The sequence below is a fragment of the Pangasianodon hypophthalmus genome, chromosome 4 (genome assembly GCF_027358585.1).
Source record: "Pangasianodon hypophthalmus isolate fPanHyp1 chromosome 4, fPanHyp1.pri, whole genome shotgun sequence".
NCBI lineage: Eukaryota > Metazoa > Chordata > Actinopteri > Siluriformes > Pangasiidae > Pangasianodon > Pangasianodon hypophthalmus.
The window spans coordinates 21,710,225-21,731,052 of NC_069713.1; the positions used below are offsets into that span (position 1 = coordinate 21,710,225).

At 36.6% G+C, this 20,828-nt stretch overlaps 1 protein-coding gene across 8 annotated transcripts in view; it reads right to left on the minus strand.

Moving 5' to 3' along the window:
* ank2b (ankyrin 2b, neuronal) overlaps positions 1-20,828 on the minus strand; it is a 114,132-nt gene that overhangs the window by 44,901 nt on the left and 48,403 nt on the right. For 3 of the 8 annotated variants that reach the window (XM_034303392.2, XM_034303393.2, XM_034303371.2), the window contains exons 4-23: positions 18,895-18,993; positions 18,706-18,804; positions 17,676-17,861; positions 15,639-15,662; positions 13,698-13,796; positions 12,613-12,711; positions 10,442-10,540; positions 9,868-10,065; positions 9,558-9,656; positions 8,042-8,140; positions 7,848-7,946; positions 7,393-7,590; positions 5,588-5,686; positions 4,901-4,999; positions 4,560-4,757; positions 2,549-2,647; positions 1,952-2,050; positions 1,777-1,875; positions 1,595-1,693; positions 1,429-1,501 (exon numbers count right to left, since the gene is read on the minus strand). In XM_034303392.2, the coding sequence (XP_034159283.2) occupies positions 1,429-1,501; positions 1,595-1,693; positions 1,777-1,875; positions 1,952-2,050; positions 2,549-2,647; positions 4,560-4,757; positions 4,901-4,999; positions 5,588-5,686; positions 7,393-7,590; positions 7,848-7,946; positions 8,042-8,140; positions 9,558-9,656; positions 9,868-10,065; positions 10,442-10,540; positions 12,613-12,711; positions 13,698-13,796; positions 15,639-15,662; positions 17,676-17,861; positions 18,706-18,804; positions 18,895-18,993 (2,263 nt within the window). Of the gene's footprint in view, positions 1-1,270; positions 1,322-1,428; positions 1,502-1,594; positions 1,694-1,776; positions 1,876-1,951; positions 2,051-2,548; positions 2,648-4,559; positions 4,758-4,900; positions 5,000-5,587; positions 5,687-7,392; positions 7,591-7,847; positions 7,947-8,041; positions 8,141-9,557; positions 9,657-9,867; positions 10,066-10,441; positions 10,541-12,612; positions 12,712-13,697; positions 13,797-15,638; positions 15,663-17,675; positions 17,862-18,705; positions 18,805-18,894; positions 18,994-20,828 lie in introns of all 8 variants that reach the window. The other 5 variants (XM_053233144.1, XM_034303364.2, XM_034303374.2 and 2 more) reach the window with 3 other exon arrangements.

A 20,828-nucleotide genomic window follows, 5' to 3' on the forward strand; every position in this document is an offset into this window, starting at 1 on the left:
TGGCTGCCTACAGGGTAGAACAAGAATGGATATTTATAAGAGAATAATTGTACTGTAGTATAAGGCACCCACTAGAGAGATAAGTGTCTAAAATAGTAGTTTGACATTGAATACGACTGTATCAGTCTTATACTCTAACCACAAATGCCACAAAAATATCAATTAAAAATTTTTCAACTTATCTAAAACAACTAACATGCCTACAACCAGGATCTAAATTTTTGTGAGGCCACATTGTCACAGATGATATATCACAATGCTGAATGTGTACTACATCAATTGCTAATATCTAATACAACAACTTAAACTTGAATTAACATTAAGTGTTTATACTGTATATAGCCATAAAAAAAGCTTGTAGCCTAACCCAATCAGCTAAAATTACTGCAACTAGCAATCTGATTTGGTGTCACATTGAGGTTGCATTTTACAAACCACCAATTGCCTGCATAAACACTCTCAGTTATATATTTTGTCACATATTCTCACATATTTACGTATATCATAGCTATGTCAGATGGTAGCCTGTAATATGTGTGTTGAATATATCTCAACAAAAAGTTAAAATCCACAGCATAGTGACTCATGAGAGTTATTCAGTCATTGGGCAAACATTATGCATCCTCCTCAGCTGCTCTGAGGTCAGTTGAGAACCAATTATCATTGCTGATTGGGCCTTGGATAGTTTTTCCACGTAGTAGACTACACTCTGCCACAACATTATCAGCACTTCACTGTTTCCATATTGAATATGAAAACTGGAGAGGTTTTTAAATGAGAAGCAAAAAAATAAAATAAAAAAAATAACCTACTGAAACAACCCTTCCTAAACTACTGAAGTCCAGACCTCAGTGTCCTCATAGCTAGTTATGGCCATGGCAACAGACACTAGGGCATTTCAGTAAATGAATCTGATACAGCTTCTAATTATGGAGCTAGCACTACACCATAAATATCTAGAATCTTAAGTAAGACTATACTGCAATCTATGCTGCATTACAAATAAATAGATAATTTATGAATAATTTGATAAATAAATAAATCAACAAATTATTCTCAAACCCATTATGATAATAGGATATTCAGCATACTGTAAAACTGTTACTGTGTTATAAGTTTAAGGGAAAAAAGTTTCCAACTCCATGCAATGCACACTTAGTACGTGAACAGTGTTTAAACAATTAACCATGTATTCAGTTAATTATTGCACACGTTTTTTTAAACACCTGGCAATTCTGCATAGCAACCAAGCACTAGTAGTGCCTTGTACCTTCATCAAAGGAGTCATCAGACATAGCACCATCAGCAGCCTGCTTGAGTGCTACATGACATGTCATATCAGTAATATGAGTAAAATTTATTTAGGAAAACAGACCTGCAGATTATATTTTAAAAGGAACAAAATGTTTTGCTGATTTTGAATCATACCTTCCTCATCAGACACGTCAAGGACCTCAGTCATGGTCTCTGGCACATTCAGTTTGTGTTTCTCAGTCACGGTCTGCATAAAAACACAATCATCGCTTTACCACATAGCCACAATAAACAGGATCTGTAAAACTTCATAACGTGCTGATTTTCAAATTAGACTCACTGTTGTTGTGGTAATGACCTCCTCTGTAACCACTTTTAATGTGTCCACCACTGAGATGTAACCCAGACGTCGAGCGATGGCAAGGGCCGTGTTTCCATTCTGAAAAAACAGCTTTCAAGAATTAGCGCAAATCTGCTGTGTGTGTGTGTGTGTATGTCTGTTTGTCATCTTCAGCCACTCACCGCAGTGGTAGCATTGGGTTTGGCTCCATATTGCAGCAAAACGTTGATGATATGTGTGTTGCCCTGTTGTGCAGCTTGGTGGAGAGGTGTGTATCCATTCTGAACACAGGACACAGAAATGTCACCTTCAAAATGTGTTAATTATGTTTCTTTATGCTGTTTAGGACTAATATACCTTTGTCTTGGCATTGACACTGGCATTATTCTTCAAAAGGAAGTTGACCATCTTGGCATTTCCATAGTGGCAGGCGACGATTAGCGGTGTGTACCCCAACTAGAAGAGAGATGAGTCATATATTTTTTTTTTTTAAACATTTTTGAGGCAATACAGTTGTCAACTAAAGATATGCGATATATGAAGATGTTGAACATGAATCCAATATGAATTCTATGAAGTTTGGTTAAAAAACAAGCCTAAGTTATTTATAATATTATACTTATAATCGAGTATTATATGGCAGTTTTTACCATCTATGGTAAAAAGCTGCTTTTATCTAAAGTGGCTTACAACGGGGATAGGATATAATTTAAAAATACCATGTTACGAGTCTTGGTTGAGGGCCCAAAGTGCCTCTCTGACAGCCCTAGGATTTGAACTTACAACCTTCCAGTTGGTGTCTAGTGGTTTTATCATTTTTAAATATGCAAATTTTTAAATTTGCTTTGCCCCTGCACTGTGATATGTCTAAATCACATATAATATTATGTTTTCTATCATATTTCATTATTTCCTTGGCCTTTTAAAGTGAATGCACTGCAATAATTCTCTTACTTTAGTTTGCTGGTCGAGGTTGGCACCATGTTTAACTAAGATTTCAGCAACACTGACTTTGTCTTCCTGGGCAGCAAGATGAAGAGCTGTAAGTCCACTCTTTGGAGAAAATAAACAAGCGACAATGTGATCAATAAGACAGAAACTACTACTGAACCGATACTACTTATATATTTCAGTAGCCTTCTGAATTATTAATTGTCATACAGAGTTCAATAACAATAACTACAGAGAAATTATTTACAAAACTCTACAAAAAATTAGCATAGAAAAAAAAGTTAGCATAGCGGTTGATGGTTAAATAAGAGTTTGCATGTTGCACAAATGAGTCTTGAATATACTGAATGATGGTCTCATTCAAAATCCTCAATGATAAATTAATGGAAAATTCATTTAAATGCACTATATTTATTCATTAAAGGTTAATCCATCTCATTATTTGATTCCTTCTTTCCTGTATATTAAACTAATTAGAAAGAAATGAAATACTTATATATCTGAGATGCTTCTTGACTCAGCTGCTCATCTGTCCATTGGCAATATTAATGACTGTATATACACACTATGTGTATTTCAGTATGACTAAAACTCACACTTAACTAGTTTAAAAACATCAACAGCATCCCTTCAGGTTGCATTGACAGGCATATATTACTCACTGTGGATTATAGGTTTGTTTTTCTCTTTTAGAAATGTTGAATGGTAATTAATCCAGAGCTGTGTTTATTGATAGCCTTTTTGGTAAGGATGTGCATTACCAAATTAAACATTAAAATACTATAAACTTCACCACTAATAAATCATGTTAACAATGCAACAATTTAAACAGGTATTAATAAATAAGATTATATTAATTGCCTCCATGCCTAAAAATAAGTACACAGAAATTAGCATATATTAAATGACAACATTTTCATAAATATGAATAACTGAACTCAGGTCTCTGGGCATAAACATTGGGACATATCATTCTACCTTGTTGATGAATTGTAGCAATTAATCAACCTTTTAATTGGGTGATGGTTCATATTGATTGATATGGATATACTTTACCCATAGATTAAATAATTTTTGCTTTATGTAGGTGTTCATCATTTGGCTCCTTTACTGTTTAAAAAAAATCAATGAATACAAAAGCTAATTACTTTGTTAACATCACTTACTGTAGGGCATATTAATACTTGGCTTGTTAAGTAAGGAATAAAACAATTTGGGGCTTGCTGTTATATGAAAATAATCAGCAATGGGTTTGGTTTGATGAGCACGTCCAAATAAGTGTTATATTCCACTTATACCGCAATTTGTCAGTGAATGTTGTAATTTTTTCTGTCATACTTTTGAAAGTGTACTTTTAACGGTTTATAATGTTGTGGACTAAAGTTATTTATAATGTTGTGAACTAAAGGTAGTTCCTGTTATCACTTACTATAAACAGTAGCTATAAAAAGTCGTTTCCTCATCAGCCTGTCTTTTGTCTCTCTCGAAGTTAATGAGCCCAAAAAAAGCAGTGTGTCAAGTTACCGAGAAATATATAAAGTCCTCTGTGCTTTAGACTTTCCTGTGATGGAAAACTTACTGGCTATTACAAAGCACTAACACCTGAGACTCCTTTTATAAATGTTAATTAAATGCCTACTAACAAAGATTATTAGGCTTTTGTTATGTGGAGTGCCATACAAGTCCCTGTGAATGAGATGTTACTACAGAAAAATTAACATAATTGAATGAGTGTATTCATAGAAATCTGTGATTTGAACTACATTTGGCACTACTGTTAGAGTTGTGCTGTTATAAAAAAAAAATTAATCAACACCTACTGACCAATCAGATTCAAGAATTCAAAAGTACTGTAGTATAATGTTAACTAACGTTTTGCTTACAATTCAGCTTGATAAAGTATAAGGTTCCAAACTTCAATTTTACACAAACCCAGAATCAAAATTTCTATGCTGTTGTTTTGACAGCAGCTATTTTTTATATACTGTATTGTACTGTACTTATATCAAGTTACCTTAGTGGGCACATTGACATGGGCCCCTTTCTCCAGCAGCAGGGCCACCATGTCACTGTGGCCTTCCTGAGAGGCCAGGTGAAGCGGCGTCACCCCCTGCTTGGTCTGGATGTTGGTTTCTGCTCCATACTGCAGCAGAGTAGTGGCAATCTCCATCTGGTTCTTCTTTGCAGCTATGTGAAGGGGAGTATATCCGTTCTGCAAAAAGGAGAACATGGAGATGGAATTAGAGACAGAAACTTGAGAGAGTTTACAATGAGTGAGCACCAGTGATAGAGAATTGCAGAAGGCATACCGCCACCCAACATTAGGCAAAAAAGCCCATGATGGTGCACTCTCACCTTGGCCGTTGCGTGGGGTGAAGCCCCTTTGTCCAAAAGCAGCAGTGCCACCTTCTGGTTATCATAATGTGCAGCGACATGGAGAGGCGTGAGACCGTTCTATAAGAATGAGGGTCAGTGCATACAGTTTAGAAGAAGCTGTTAGAAGTGCAAAGTCAATAAAATACACATACACACAAATGCGTATATAAGAGAGCTGTGTTACTAGAGATTGTTAATGTGTTAATCTTATGGCAACATGTTATTGTTTAGATTAATGTGCAAGCTGGGCAGGAGCTATTATCTGGTTTCTTATTAAAGAAAAGAAACAGAAATATTTGGTTTATTATTTTATAAAAGATCATATTATCACCAAATAAAACTATGCTTACCAGGGCTCTTGCAGTCAACATTGTCTCTATGGCTTTCTTTTAAACAACAGTCCAAAAGAGTCTGTGAATTAGGCTCTACTGACTATGCACAATAACATTGTAATGTATATTATATAGCAAGTCTGTGTTTCAAGAGCTGTTTGTCTCAAACATTTAGTCAAAATTACAAAGGAGTAAAGAAGTGATAGATTTAAAAAATTTTGTATATCTCAAATGCTAAGCTGATAGTTTGTCAGCCCTAAAGAGTTTTTGGAAATGCATTTATTACTTTTTGGTCCATTTCATATAGACGTTAGCATGAGAATGTTGTTCTTACTTTCCCTGATGCATCTGCAGGGGCTCGACGCTGCAGCAGGAGCTTTGCCACATCAAGGCTTCCATACTTAGATGCAACATGTAAGGGAGTAAATCCTTTCTGGAAGCGGTTAAAAAAAAAAAAAACACAACAAAGTAATTTCTTTGACAGAATTATTCGTCTGTGGGAACTATGTGCTACTTATGACTTTGTATTTTTTGTGCTATAGATTTCAAGGCCTAAGGGTGTACAGGGTGATTTAAGCATGTGCTAAGTGATCACATCTATTTATTAAATGTTCAATTAATACCTATAATTAGTTTTGACCTGCTTTGTAGGTAGGTAAACATAATTTCATTTTCACAATTTCCTTTATATAAGCTGTGCACCATAAAAAATAAAATGCTGATGCAATGTGCTGCAGTCACCTTTCTATCGCCACAATGAAAATACAAGTTCTCAGATACACACAGCAGGGGGTGCTAGTTAGTCAGTGACTAATCTCTGAAAAAGGTGTGTCCATGAAGTCACATGATCATCATGTTTAGCCCAGTTCTGTCAGAAAAAGATCCCCTAAATAATACTGCCATTCCCATTCACTATGATTTAAATACTAATGAGGAACGGAAGTGGAAGAGCATCCAAGTCAATGCAGATGAATTTATTAATAATAGCTAATTGCTGTACTGCAGTAATGTGCTGCAGCCTGAAGTGTTTTAAACCTCTTATACCACAGCAAATTGACAAAATGACAATTTTTAATTAATTAATGAATGACACACTGTGCTTTTTAACCATTTATAGCTACATTTAAAGGTGTGAAACAACCACGAGACAGGTTAGTTCCTGTTATGTTCTTCTCTCACCAGCCTCTCTTTTCTCTCTCACTTTAAGTTTTTAATAATAATAACAAAAAAAAACACCCTGGCATGTTACTGAGAAACCGGATACCCCAAAGTCTGTCCTTCCCATGTCTTTCCTGTTGTGGAAAACTTACTAACTGTTACAAAGTGCTCACACTGGAGACTCCATCCATAAATGTTACATAAACATCTCTTTACAGAGAGTTTCACCCTATCAACAGTTCAATTTTTTTTCTTTTTTACATACCAACATGGTATTTAATCAGTTTATTATTATATTATGTGCATAGAATTATGTGGAGCACCTGCCATACAAGTCCCTATGAATGAGCTGTTACTATAGAAATTATAGTGTATTAGAACATATGCATTAATATTAACCTGTGATTTGAATTACAGCTGCACTATTGTCAGAGCTGCAGTTATAAAAAAAATAAGCACCTTCTGACAGCTCTGTGGTATAAAATCTACTACAAACATGAATTCAAAAATGTTTGCTTTGGAAATTAGTCACTGGATTACACAAAAGATTTTCTAAATAAAATTAAGTGTTTCATGCAAAAGTAAATTTTAAGAAGATTTAATGAAGTATGCATATTTTTATTCATCATAAGAATTACTAACGCTTCCTAAAACATTTTAATTGCAGTTAGGTTAGCTGCCTATACATAGCATGAATTAAGCTAAACAGTCTCTGGGGTATTGCTCTTGGGTTCATTCTTAGGTGTTATAACACATTTTTATCTTTTTTTCCTCCCAAGATTACTATAAATACTCAAAAAACTAAATACTGAACAAATATCTTCACTTCGAGTGCTTAACAACAGTTAATAGATCAAACATGAGCGTTCATGAGTACCTTAGAAACAGTAAAGGTAGTGAGGGCAAGAGCATATTAAAAATAGTGTAAGGATGTAAGGATAGAACATTCCTGGCTTGAGTTACATGCTGTTCATCTCTCACCTTAGTTGGTAGGGAATGAGAAGCTCCAGCCTCAAGCAGTACTGATGCTACGTCCAGCTGCCCCTCTCGAGCAGAGATGTGCAGAGGTGTGTAGCCATTGGTTGTAGAGGCATCTGGATGAGCCATATGCTGCAGCAGAAGCTGGACAATCTCTGTTTTCCCCAACCGAGAAGCGATGTGGAGAGGAGTCTGGTCCTCCTATTAGAGTGGAGGAGATGTGGAGATCAGTGACACAGCCAAATAGAAGTACTGACATAAATGACAAAATTAATACATCAATATAGCTAAGAAAATTCAAATTTGTAAAAATGTGTCATCTTTAGAAGGATCTGGCATTCTTTCAAGGGTTTAGAAACCAGAGAAACTGTATATGCATCTTCAGGTCAGATACCAGCTGTTATAATTTCATAATTGCAACTTCATTGGTAAATGTGTGTGTCTGTTGAGTCTCTTACTCTGGCTCTTGCATCTACCATTGCTCCATTTCTTAGCAGGCAGCGCACCACTTCCACCTGGCCAGCTCGAGCAGCCATATGCAGTGCTGTCTCTCCACGCTAGAATTAAAAAAGGTATGAGTCAATTACACACACACACACACACACACACACACACACACACACACACACACACACACACTAGCAGTACTCACTATGTTGCTGACATCAGGAGAAGCTCCATTCTGAAGCAGCAGGAGAACAATGCTGAGGTGGCCCATGAAAGCTGCCACATGTATAGGGGTGAGGCCAGACTGGGGCAAAGAAAGCAAAAGGCAGGATGAGGGAAAGGTCAAATGAATACAATATCAACCAGAATTATTGGCGCCCTTCATAAAAAAATTATATTTTCCAGTCAAATAGGAGAAACTATTTTCAAACTCTCATTAGAACTACTTTATTTGAATAATAGTTTTAGCTTTTTCATAAAATAGCTTTTTCAAAAAATATGTGCCAGAATGATTAACATGCCTATGTAATATTGAAAATCAAAAATCAAACAATTGTAAACATATTTTCATTTGTTCTCAGTCACCAGGAACTATGTTGATTTCTTTAACCATGTCCTGTGTCCCAGGGGTATAAATTAGAGGTTACACACATGTAAAATCCCTTCGTCATTCTTTACAGTGGGAAAAAACAAAGAACTTTCAACTTTAAAAGACACAGATAGTTGTTGACCTGCACATATAAGACAATGGACATAAAAAACACAAAGGCAGTTCACAATACCATTAAGCACAATCAGGACCATAACAAAAATTTCCACATGTCTAAAACAGTTGGGAATTTACCACTGTGGACCCATGAGTGCACACAGTTATGAAGCAAAGGAGTCCATATTATCACAATTTTAGAAGTGCACAGTTTAACTGATTCTTGTGGATGTCTAGTTCCTAAGTACACTTTTGAATGCCACTTTCACAGCAAAAACTTTTTCTTGCAACTGTAACTTCTTGAGCTCATCTCACAATACACAACACCTGACCTTCACCAAGTGTTATGGCACTATGAGAACTATGGCATTTTGTACTGTGGTGATTTGAGCCCAAAATCAAACTTTATGGTCATGCACATCACCAGCATGTTTGATGTTATAAGGGGACTGCATAGAAGGAAAAGCATCTGATATCCCACTGTAAAATATATGGGTAGATCACTGATGCTTTGGGACTAATTTGTGGCTGACGATTTAGGGGAAATTTCATGAAATTCAACACGTACCAAAATATTTCAGCCCAAAACCTGGTTGCTCTGCCAGGAGGTTAAGACTTGACCATAGATAGAGCTTTCAGTAAGATGATGAGTGAAACTTACTTCCAAATCAATATAGAAATGGTAAAGACACACAAAAATCAGTGTTTTGCAATGACCATTTCAGTCTCTGAATTTGAATCCTACTGAAAAACTGTGGTGTGAATTGATGAACAAACCTAAGAACGTGAAGGAATTTAAAATGTTTAAAATGCAGGAGTTTCTTCCAACTTGTTAGACATTATAGGAAGAGACACAAAACATTATTTGCAAAAACGCTGATGATTTTGAAACCTGTGTTATGTAGAAAGAATTGCACTACTAACACTTGTATTTTCATTTTTTCTCATTTTAATGAATAGTGCCAATAATTCTTGACAGCGCTGTACATTTGTCGGTGTATCTGCGTGTGCACACCTCAGTGATGGCCTGAATGGAAGCTCCATACTTGACAAGAAGCTCCATCACCTTCACTCTGTTCTTCTTACAGGCGATATGAAGAGGTGTGAAGCCATTCTATAAAGCACAAAGACAGGTTCGAGAAGTAGGCAAGACACCAACGTGCACCATTATCAAGACACCGATGTGCACCAATACTATAAGCTAGGAATTCAACTAGCAATTCAGTATCTAAATCAATAAATCAAAATGCTGAAGGAATAGAATCCTGTCTTCTGTATTGTAATACATAAAATAGGGCTGAGAGTGAGGGGAATAGGAATGGTACCAGTGCCCGAGCGTTGGGATTGGCCCTTTTGTCGAGCAGAAGCTTCGTGACTCTGTAGTGGCCACAGTGGGCGGCAACATGGAGTGCGGTCAGGTAGTCCAGTGTAACATCATCCACCGGCGCCTTATGCTGCAGCAGGTGTTTAACACACTCGACATGGTCACCCTGTGCTGCCATGTGCAGAGGAGACAGGCCATTCTGGTTGGAGACAAGAAGTGAGAGGAAGAGAGAATGAGTCACACACTCGCATCATCCTATAATGCACAGGTATTTATATATTCATGTATGAGCTGGAGAATAAAATTAAAATGCCCTATGTGTGTCAGAGGGGTTTTGTTTGTTTGTTTAAAGACATTTGGTAGAAAAAAAAACATCTTTCAAAAAATGAAAGGTTTTATTTGAAAAACTAAAAGATACAAAATATTTCATCTTGGTTAAGGATATTAAGTTTAGAGTTGACTTTTGCAGTATACAGCTACAGTTATACATACGTCAACAGGAATAACCCCAGGAATAACAGGATAATAATATTAAAAATATTCTAATGTAGCTGTGTGTGTGTGTGTATATATACCTTGGTTCTGGCCAGAATTGGAGCTCCTCTTTCCAGCAAGAGCTCCACTGCTGTGTCATGTCCACTCCTTGCCGCACAGTGCAGAGGTGTGAGGCCATCCTGTAGACAGACACAGACACATACACACACACACACAGTTCAAATAAGCATTTTCATTTCAATACACCACTGGATATGACCCACTTGCCAGCACCCTCTCTCTCTCTCTCGCTTTCTCTGTCTATACACACACGCGCACACACGCACACACACACACACACACACACACACACTATGCCATGCCATGCCCTTGGACATTCTAAACTGCCTCTGTCATCAGTGTCATGTAAAAATATCTCACAGAGTGTGTTAGGTTTCCGACTGTTTTATTACAGTGAGGTTTGGTTGTTGTTTTTCTTTAGTAGTAATTAGAAGCTCTCTCTGGTGGTCTCTAACATATTTATACCTACAGTGAGTATAAAGTAAACACACCCCTGTTAAAATGGCAGGTTTTTGTGATGTAAAAAAATGAAACCAAGATAAATCATGTCAGAACTTTTTCCACCCTCAGTGTGAAATTACAATGCTGTGTTCAGAATGAACCAATCACATTCAATCTCAAGTTCAAAAGTAATTATCATACAGCTGTTATCAATGAAATTATTCTGATTAACCCCAAATAAAGACCAGCTGTTCCTATAGGATTTTCTTCACATCTTCTTGGTTTCATCTGACTTCTGAAGCCATGGTCCATAAAGAGCTTACAAAGCCTGTACAGGGTCCCACTGTCAAAAGGTATCGAACGAGAGACGTACAAAAAAAAAGGTACAAAAAAATTAAAAACATTAGATGTACCATGGAATACTCTGAAGGCCATCATCAACAAGCGGAGAAAATGGCAAAATCTTAACAGGGAAGCCGCCAAGAGACCTACAGCAACATTAAAGGAGTGCATGAATATCTTACTGAGTGCATGAATATCTTACTGATTACTGATAATAAGTACTGATTACTCTCTGCATGTGACAACAATCTCTCATATTCTTCACATGTCTGGGCTATGGGGTAGGGTGGCTAGATGGAAGCCCTTTCTCACAAAAAACATCCAAGCTCAACTAAATCACCCCAAACTATGTGGCAAAATGTGTTATGTTCTGATGAGACCAATTCCAAAAGGTAAAATAATTCCATAATTCCAAAAGATATGTTTGGTGCAAAAAAAAAAGCACATCACCAAAAGAACACCATACCCACAGTGAAGCATGGTGATGGCAGCATTAGGCTTTAGGGCTGCTTTTCTTCAGCCAGAAGTGGGTTTTTTTTTTTTCGATTTTAGTGCAAAACCTTCAGGTGACTGCTAGTAAGCTGAAGATGAACAGGAGTTTCCCCTTTTAGCACGACAATGACCCAAAGCATACATCCAAATCAACAAAGGAATGGCTAAACCAAAAGAAGATCAGTAAACATTGTAATTTCACATTGAGGGTGGAAAAATTTTGGACATGATTTATCTTGGTTTCATTTTTTTAACCTCAAAAAAACCTGCCAATTTTACAGGGTGTGTACACTTTATCTATTCAGTAGTTGGGTTTTTTTTTTCATCTGGATGATGTACTCATTCGGCATGGTCTTCAGTAGTCAGTTTGTTCTTGTTTAGACCTCTTGTTCCTTAACAATGTATCATAATGAACATTTGTTCTCATTTTCAATCCTGGCACTGACAGTTCACCTTAAAGCTGACAGGAAACAGTTTTTGTTGTTGTTTTACTTATTTTTGTGAATGAACTAATGAACTGGGCAAAACAGAACTGAGCAGCCAATGTTGAATTACCCATTGTGCCATGAAACTGTATATAAGTAGACAACTGTATATAAAAAGGGCTGTGATTTCTACACAGTTCACCTGATATGGATATATATCCCCTTCAAATTAAGCTCACTGCACTTTAGTCAGGATTTCAGATTCAGAGCCAAAACAGCAAATATATCGACCCGCTTTGTGTATTTTTCCGTAATGTATGTTGTAATTGTGAAACAGTGTGTTTAGCTCAGCACTGTACTTGGCATATTGCGATGGTAAGCACCAATTATACCATGAGAAATAAACTGAGTCATATAAAAATGGGATCTGTAAATGTGTAGTTGAAAGGTAGACAAATACCAGACACATCAGCACTACTAAAGCAACGCACCCTTGTTTTGGCATCAATCTTTGCCCCTCTGTCCAACAACAGCTGGACCATGTTTGTATTTCCCCTCTTAGATGCCACGTGTAATGGTGTGATTCCGTTCTGCAAGAAATAAGATATAAACAATCAGAGAGATAACCTTACTGAAGGTCTGCAAAGGAAGTTACATAAAACAATCTGAACAACTTAATGGAGCATTCCGAAGGTGTGGTTCATTAACTTCTCTTTGTGCAAATTAAAATGCTCCATCTTAAACAGGGACACTGCCTGCTTCTCATAATGAACAATGTCCAACCCACTTATATTCACTGTTCAGAATGATTAGAGTAAAAAAAAAGGTGCCCAGTAAATTGATTTAAACTGCAAATCATCTGCAAACATAGGGGTGGACAGATCAGTAGCTATTTGTTTTTTATCCATAGTTGCTCAGCAGACAAGTAGGTTTAACAACATGAAAAAGGGACGATTAACTTCTAACAATTTTCACTTCATTTTCACTTTCATTTTTTAAATAAAAACATATTAAATAAGCAGGATGGCACAGTGGCAGGTCCCCTCAGTTTGGGTTTATGTCTGTGTGGAGTTTCGCCTGTTCTCTCAATGCCTGTGTAGCTTTCCTATGGGTTCCCTGGGTTCTTCCCACCTCATTAAATATGCCAGTACATGGATTGGCTAGTCTAAATTGCCTTGTAGATGTGAATGAGTGTGTGAATGTGCATATGCACGGTGCCCTGCAATAGACTGGCATCATATCCAGGGATTATTCCCGCCTCACGCACAGCGACTCCACGGATAGACTCCAGATCAACCATGACCCTGACCAGGATAAAGCATTTACTAAATATGAATGAATGAAGAAAATGTGGCTCTCAACACAAGAATGACCTTAACAGGGCAGCAGATTTGGTCAGTGGTTCAGTTTAGGATGAGGGCGTGGAAAAAAAAGGACTGAATGTTCACAGAAAATGTGCAGACTCTGGCACTCTGGCATGCTGAAGAGGCATTACATTTACATCTAATATTCTTTTTAGTCAGAAAGTGTGTGTGCATGTTTATGTGTGTATGTGTGTGCACATTCCGATACACACCCTTGCAGTAAAATCTACAGCAGCTCCTCGATTTAGGAGTAACGTCGCCACATTCACGTTCCCATAGTGAGCTGCAATATGCAGTGGTGTAAATCCACTCTGCAACACAGGGGATAAAAAAGAGCGACACAGGAACACACCACTTAACACTTCACTATAAACACATGCTCCAAAGCCACACTGTCAGTAAGTGCTGATCTGAGAACAGCTTATCTGTCCCCAACATTCACTATATTATCATGAATTTACACCCATAACTTAGATCTCAAGCCTGCACTTACTGACAATATGGGCTTCGATATGAAGAAATGCATCCCTGACTTCACTTTCTATCTATTGTAGTGGCATGCACAGTCAAACATGGCATCACATATCAGAAGATGAAACAGAAAATACATTTCTAAAGGAAGTTCAGTAAAGTTATTCTGTCCTATAAATGTGGAGAAGAAAAAACGAAACATAAAAAAATGCAAACCTTACGAAGATCTCATATATAAAACTCAGATACACACATTCACAGAAACATCAGAGGTCACAGGCATGCAAAACAAAAAAGTATAAAAGCAAGTGCATACAGAACATTTTTGGTAAATATACTATTTTGTACAACAGAGGACAGGAAATGAACAAAAACGAGAATCCATAGAATTATGAGATATCCAAAATAAAAAAAAAAACAAAAAAGGAGCATTATCCCACAGTAGTTTGTATCAGGAACCGAATCAGGTTAGGAATACGAGAAGATAGAGATTGGCTGAGCAATCTGAAGAATGTGAAATTCTGGCCTTACCTTTCCATTCTGAAAGTCACAGTCCGAAGTAATGTGAAAACATCATTTACAAAAATGTGAAGGATATATTGACTATGTGATACACATTCAAAGCTGGTGCAAAAAAAATCTATGTGATGTATCATGCTATGCAATATCTGAAAATAATCAGATAATCACAACCAAACTGCTCACAGATTTTTAAAAATGTTTGCCTAGCATGCAAAACAAATCAATAAGTCATGATATAATATGGCCTATTTTAAACAATTCAACCATATTCATGCACATTTATTTTGCACTTCTTGTGTGTGATTTTGCTATTAACGTTCGTATACGTTATACATGTTACAGATAAAGATACATGCTGTACTTTTCAATATGGGAAATTGATGTTGATAAAGTTTAAATGTTAACAGATTACTTTTCATTTAAAATGGACATTTTTAATATTACAGCATAAGGATATAAATTATAATCCACTGATATGAAGAACTATGCACTGAATAAAGGCAGCATGCAGAATAAAAAGAAATCCCCAGTGTTGTGTACTTGGCTGAGCAAAGAAAGCACATTTTGACAATTAAGTATTACCCAAGTGTCAATTATCAGACTAAAATTAAATGTTTGCCATGTATTTGCCCTGTACTTTCACTTGCACTAGATACTTAAATTCACAACCATTCAATCAATTAATAGGGGTGTATTGTTAAGTTGTAAAGTATGTAGGGTTTTGTTTATTTGTTTGTTTTTAAATTTCAAAAGTGCAATCTTAATCCATGAGGGAGAAAATTATAGACGTTTGGAGGATGCAGACTGTAATATATATTGGATTTGCATCCTCAGTTTGTAACATACCCATATTGGCAAATGAATATTCATAACCATGGCATAAAAACAATGGAATGTTTCAGGCAAGCACAGTTATGATGATAGAAATAATGTACATATTGCAACTCAGCAAACCCAAAAGAAATCCAAATTATACTTAAATAAGATGGATAAAGAGCCAGCCACACAGAAGTTAAAATATTCCAGAACATTAAAAAAATAACAAAATAAATTCCACATGCAATGCCAATAAGTGTAATGTGAAAATTAAACAGCAAAAAAAAAAAAAAAAAAAGCAGATAACCTGCTGAAAAATATTTATAACTAGAGAAGATCTCTACCTCAGTAGTCCTATTGACCATCATCTGTTGCAGTAAAGAATATGAAGGGAGAAGCATTGTTATGTTTTACACACACACATACATACATACATAGAGTACTCGCATGTATTCATGTTCTGCATGCACATAATTCTCCATTTTTCTTTGGAATAATATACTTATTTCTTTACATAATTTGCACTTTCTTTGTTTTGATATTACATTAGCAGGTCAAATACTGACTAGTGGGCAGTTGTGAAGATTATTTTTAGCATCTTTAGTTTCCACTAAGTACTAGGATATAGCTTAACACACCTAGCTGCCTCCACCAGGAGGTCAAAGGCTGTACATGAATCGTTCAACAAAATCAGTTTTTTTCTGTGATAATCTCTCTGTCTGGATTTAAACCCTATTGAAAACCTGTGGTCTGAATTAAATACAAAAGACTTTGAAATGTTGTGCACTGAGCAGTCCAGGATCCTCTGTAAGTGTCTCCAATTTAGTTATACATTACAGTACAAGATTCAGTGCTGATTTTCCAGATAATAAATGCAGGAATACTGATGCTGTTAAAATAAAACTTTATAATATCCCTATATGTTTAAGCTCAAAATCTTGCTTAATGCATTTTTAAAATTCTTTTTATATATAAATTTTTGTTCATTTTCAAATAGGCCACCAGTGTGTAGCAACATACTGTGCATTGTATCAATGACTGATTTAAGAAATATTTAAACATATGTTAGTGCTACTACTGATAATTAGGATTTTTGAAAAGTATGTTTAGTGTTCATAATTATTGTAAAATGGGAAATTGGGAAGTTTGGTCTGTTTGGACAGCCAGGGGACAGTACAGCAGACAGTGCAGAGAAGAGTTGTGAAGCTTTTACTGCTTGTGTTAATTGTTTGTGTTAATAGTGTTAAAGTGTAAAAAGTGTTAAACACTATATGTTGCCACAAAGTTGAAAGCACATAACTGTATAGAATGTCTTTGTATGCTGTAGCATTAAGATTTCCTTTCACTGGAACTAAGGGGCCCAAACATGTTCCAGCAATGACACTGCCCCTGTACACAAAGCAAGCTCCATAATGACATGGTTTGCCAAGGTTGGAGTGACCTGCACAGAGCGCTGACCTCAACCCCACTGAACACCTTCTGGATGAACTGTAATGCCAACTGTGCACCAGGCCTTCTTGCCCGAAATCACTGCCCAACCTCACTAATGCTCTTGTGGGCAGGAATTCCCAGAGCCACTTTCCAAAATCTGGCCTTCCCAGAAGACTGGAGGCTGATACAGCAGGAAAAAGGGAATGGGATGTTCAACAAGCACATATGGTGTGATTGGTCAAGTCTCCACATATTTTTGGCCATACAGTGTATATACATCAAGCTCATACTTAATGAAGAGTAATACATAGTAAATAGGAACAGAAAGACAAGCTTAGACAGAAGCATTAGACAGTTCTAGCCTTAATTACCCATTACCTTTGGCCTCAGATGAGTCAGTAGTAATTTCCAGAGAAAAATGGGTACATCTAAATCAACACATGCACACATTCTTTTTATAACAAAAAAATGTAACCTTTACAGAGAACTCATGCTGAAACTAAATATGTATATGGATTTACTCAAAAGTAAAGTGTGCACAACTAAAACTGATATAGTGTTATAGTCATATAGACAAATGGAATGATAGAGAAAAGAGAGGAACCCGGATAGCATCAGGATGAAGACACAGCACACAGGCACACTGAGACTGGAGAGGAGAGACAAAGAGAAATGGAGACAAAATCTAGCGAATGAGCAACAGTACAACATAGAATACACAATAGAAACGATGATGAAAAAAAACTGTAGCACTGTAGATCAGATTCGCACATGAGCTACCCAACAGCAACATGAGCGATTTAGAGAGAAATGGACAAGATGGTATAGAAGCACCTAACAGTTAGAGGATTAAATGTAACACCATGCACATTTTTATTGCTCTTATATTCAAAACAGAGATACACTGTGATTGGTTAGCCTCATTTATTTCTTGTCCTCTGTTCCTCTACCTTGGACTGGACATCTGCATTGTGGTCATTCTGGAGCAGCAGGGCAGCTGATTTCGTGTCATCCTTACGGGCGGCAATGTGCAGGGCGGGGAGGCGCACCTTCCCCTTAGTGTCATTCTCCAGGAGGATGGAGACAACCTGATTATGACCCTGCTGTAGAGCAATGGCCAAAGGAGTGAAGCCATCCTGCAAATACGATATAGTGATAATTACATTTAATCCAATATAAAATGAGTTTTGAGGCATATAAATCCATATTGGATATCCAAGATACCTTTAACTGCATTTACATTGAGGGCCTTGACACACAATTCCAATATTTTGACACAGATCTGATTTTTGTCCTGTTTGTTTACATACACATAAAACTTGAACCAAATCCACTCCTCATGTTTACATCATTCTCGCTGCCAAAATGCACTAGGCTGAAAATGGCATTTTTTTTAACCATTAGCATCACTCTGCATATAGTGGTTCTGTTGTTTTCACAGTAATTATGTAGTATTTTGCCTTAAAGCCAGGACCAACTTACGCTTGCTCTGACATGGCCTAAGAAATGTTCTTGTAGACAGCCTGCTTACTGTAGCTACTCTGTGGGGTTTTTTAATGTTTGTATCCTCCAAGAGATTGCTAAGAAAGTTAATGTTTATATCCCCCAATAAATTGCTAAGTTCATTTATTTCATCTGGACTCCGCTGACTACCCTTTATGATCCACGTGTTGTTTGAATGCCAAATGAATTTTGGCCTAGCCTATGGTCTTTGGGAATGTTTAGATGTGAGTCAAGTGACCAGATATCAGATATGTTTTGCATTTAGAACCTCATTTATATGTGGTCCATACCAGATGTGGAAAAGTATGGATAGTTTAGGTATTAATCTGTTTCATAAGTCATTAAAAATCTGAATGGGTTGGCAATGTAAACGCAGCCTTTGATAAATGCCCAAAGACATTTCTGGCAAGGTTAGCATGGTTTGAACAATATACCAGCAAACTTGGAGTCGCTTGCTTGTTTCTTTTTGTTGCTTACCTCTGTTGCTGTGCTCTGGTTTCCTCCATTTTCCAGAATGTAGCGAACTACATCCAAATGGTTCTCTTGGGCAGCCATGTACAAGGGAGTGAAGCCATTCTGTAGCATAATGACACACAATAATTACCTTTCATTTAGCACAGCTATCAGCAAATAGCACCAGGACAAATCACTAAACACTAGGCTCACTTGTGACTGTGCATTGATGTCCGCTCCACGTTTGACCAGGATCTTTACCACATCCCCCTGGCCTGCTAGAGAGGCAATGTGGAGAGCTGTGTTTCCTTTCTGTAGGGAAAGCACACATTGTTTCACCAGAGCCAGTAAACAGAAAAAATAATCCAGTGTTGATGCCTAAATTTAAATTCAAATTTACATTTACATTTATGGCATTTGGCAGACGCCCTTAACCAGAGCAACTTACAATAGTGCTTTGAAGTCTATCAAAAATACATTCTGATATTGGCTCACTAGGTCACAAACTAGGAATACCATCAGTCCAAAACTCTGTTGGGGATTTTTTATTTATTTAGTTTTTAAATTGTGTTAACCCCACCAATATCAGCCCTTACAAAATCATCCCTTGCTTTATAGGAATATCAATTATCATCAAACATAAGCCAAAACATTTCTGTTTCATGTAATATGACATTTGTTAATATATCACAGGGACATCAATAAGCAGCAGAAGACCATATCAGGTTCCACTACTGTCAGCCAAGAACAGAACAGAGAAACATCTTGAGGCTAGAGTGGGCATAGGCTCACTGAAACTGTGCAGTTGAAGATTGGGAAAAAAAACATCACTTAGTCTTTATCCAATATTTAAATATCTTTCGCTCTTCAGCTATATTAGCCATCTGCCACAAATTTCGGAGTGTTGTCGGTTCTGAGATGCTTTTCTTCTCACCAATTTTGTAAAAAGTGGAACTGGCTAATGAGTGTATAATATTCAATAAATTAGTATTATTTATAGATTGTACAAATCTATATCTAAGTCAAAATCATACGCAAAGTAACAATATAATAACTAAAAATATATGAAGATATGTCAAAATTATTAGAATATCTTGAAATAGAAAGTTATTAAGTAAAAATGAGATATTAAGTAGAAATATTGACTTCAAGATTTTTCACAACTTGCATTTCAGGCCTTCTGTACACAAATATGCTATGTACAAACACTGCATTAACTATTTATATATGGCATGTGCTTTAATATATTTATTCAAAAGTGGGATTGGAAATAGTGCCCTGAAATAAAGTGCATCACTGCATGATTATGTGGCGCTCATAGCTAGACAGCACTTGTGATCCAATGTGAGTGATTTAAAGCTGCATGTTCATATCAGCACACTCCCACTGATGGAGCATAATAATGATAAAAGGTCTTAGTTATAAAAGGTCTTAATTAGAAAGGCTCGTAATGATAGAGAGACAAAAACAAGAGGAATGGTGATGATTTATCAATTCCAACAGAGGGAGGCTGGAGTATCCAATTAGGGATTTAACTGAGTGTGTGTGTGTGTGTGTGTGTGTGTGACTGTGTTAAAGGTTAATGATTTCTACAAACTAAGCTTAATGGCTATATGCATGAGCATGTACTGTTGGTATACGATTATTTGAGATTGTGTTTCATCACAAGACATCTAAAAGCAATTCTCCTTGGTGCCTTGGTAGCTTGAGGAGAGTAAAGCGTGTCTGATTCCCATGCTTGAGATAGCAAGTCATTTCTGAGTTATGATCTCTGGCCATCCTGTCTGGCTCCATCATTCCAGAGCAGTCAGAGAGAGTGATCATGTGACATGTATTAAGTTCAGTGCATTACACTTGACTGGAATAACCATATAATTGCTTTAAACTCCTTCTAGGATTCCTAAAGAAGCTATTAAATATTGAATTTTTAGAAACTGCACATTTTTTTTTTTTTACATAAAAAGCCTGGTAGTGTATTTTGAACATGCAGTCTCAGACAAGATAAAGTTGCTATTCTTTTTATGATGGAAAAATGTGGAATGTAACTAACAACTTGGGATGGGTTTCGCAATAACGATTAAACTTAGTAAAGAAAAACAACATGAAGGACGTACGTTATTGGGACAGTTTTGCCTGAAAGTCTTCAT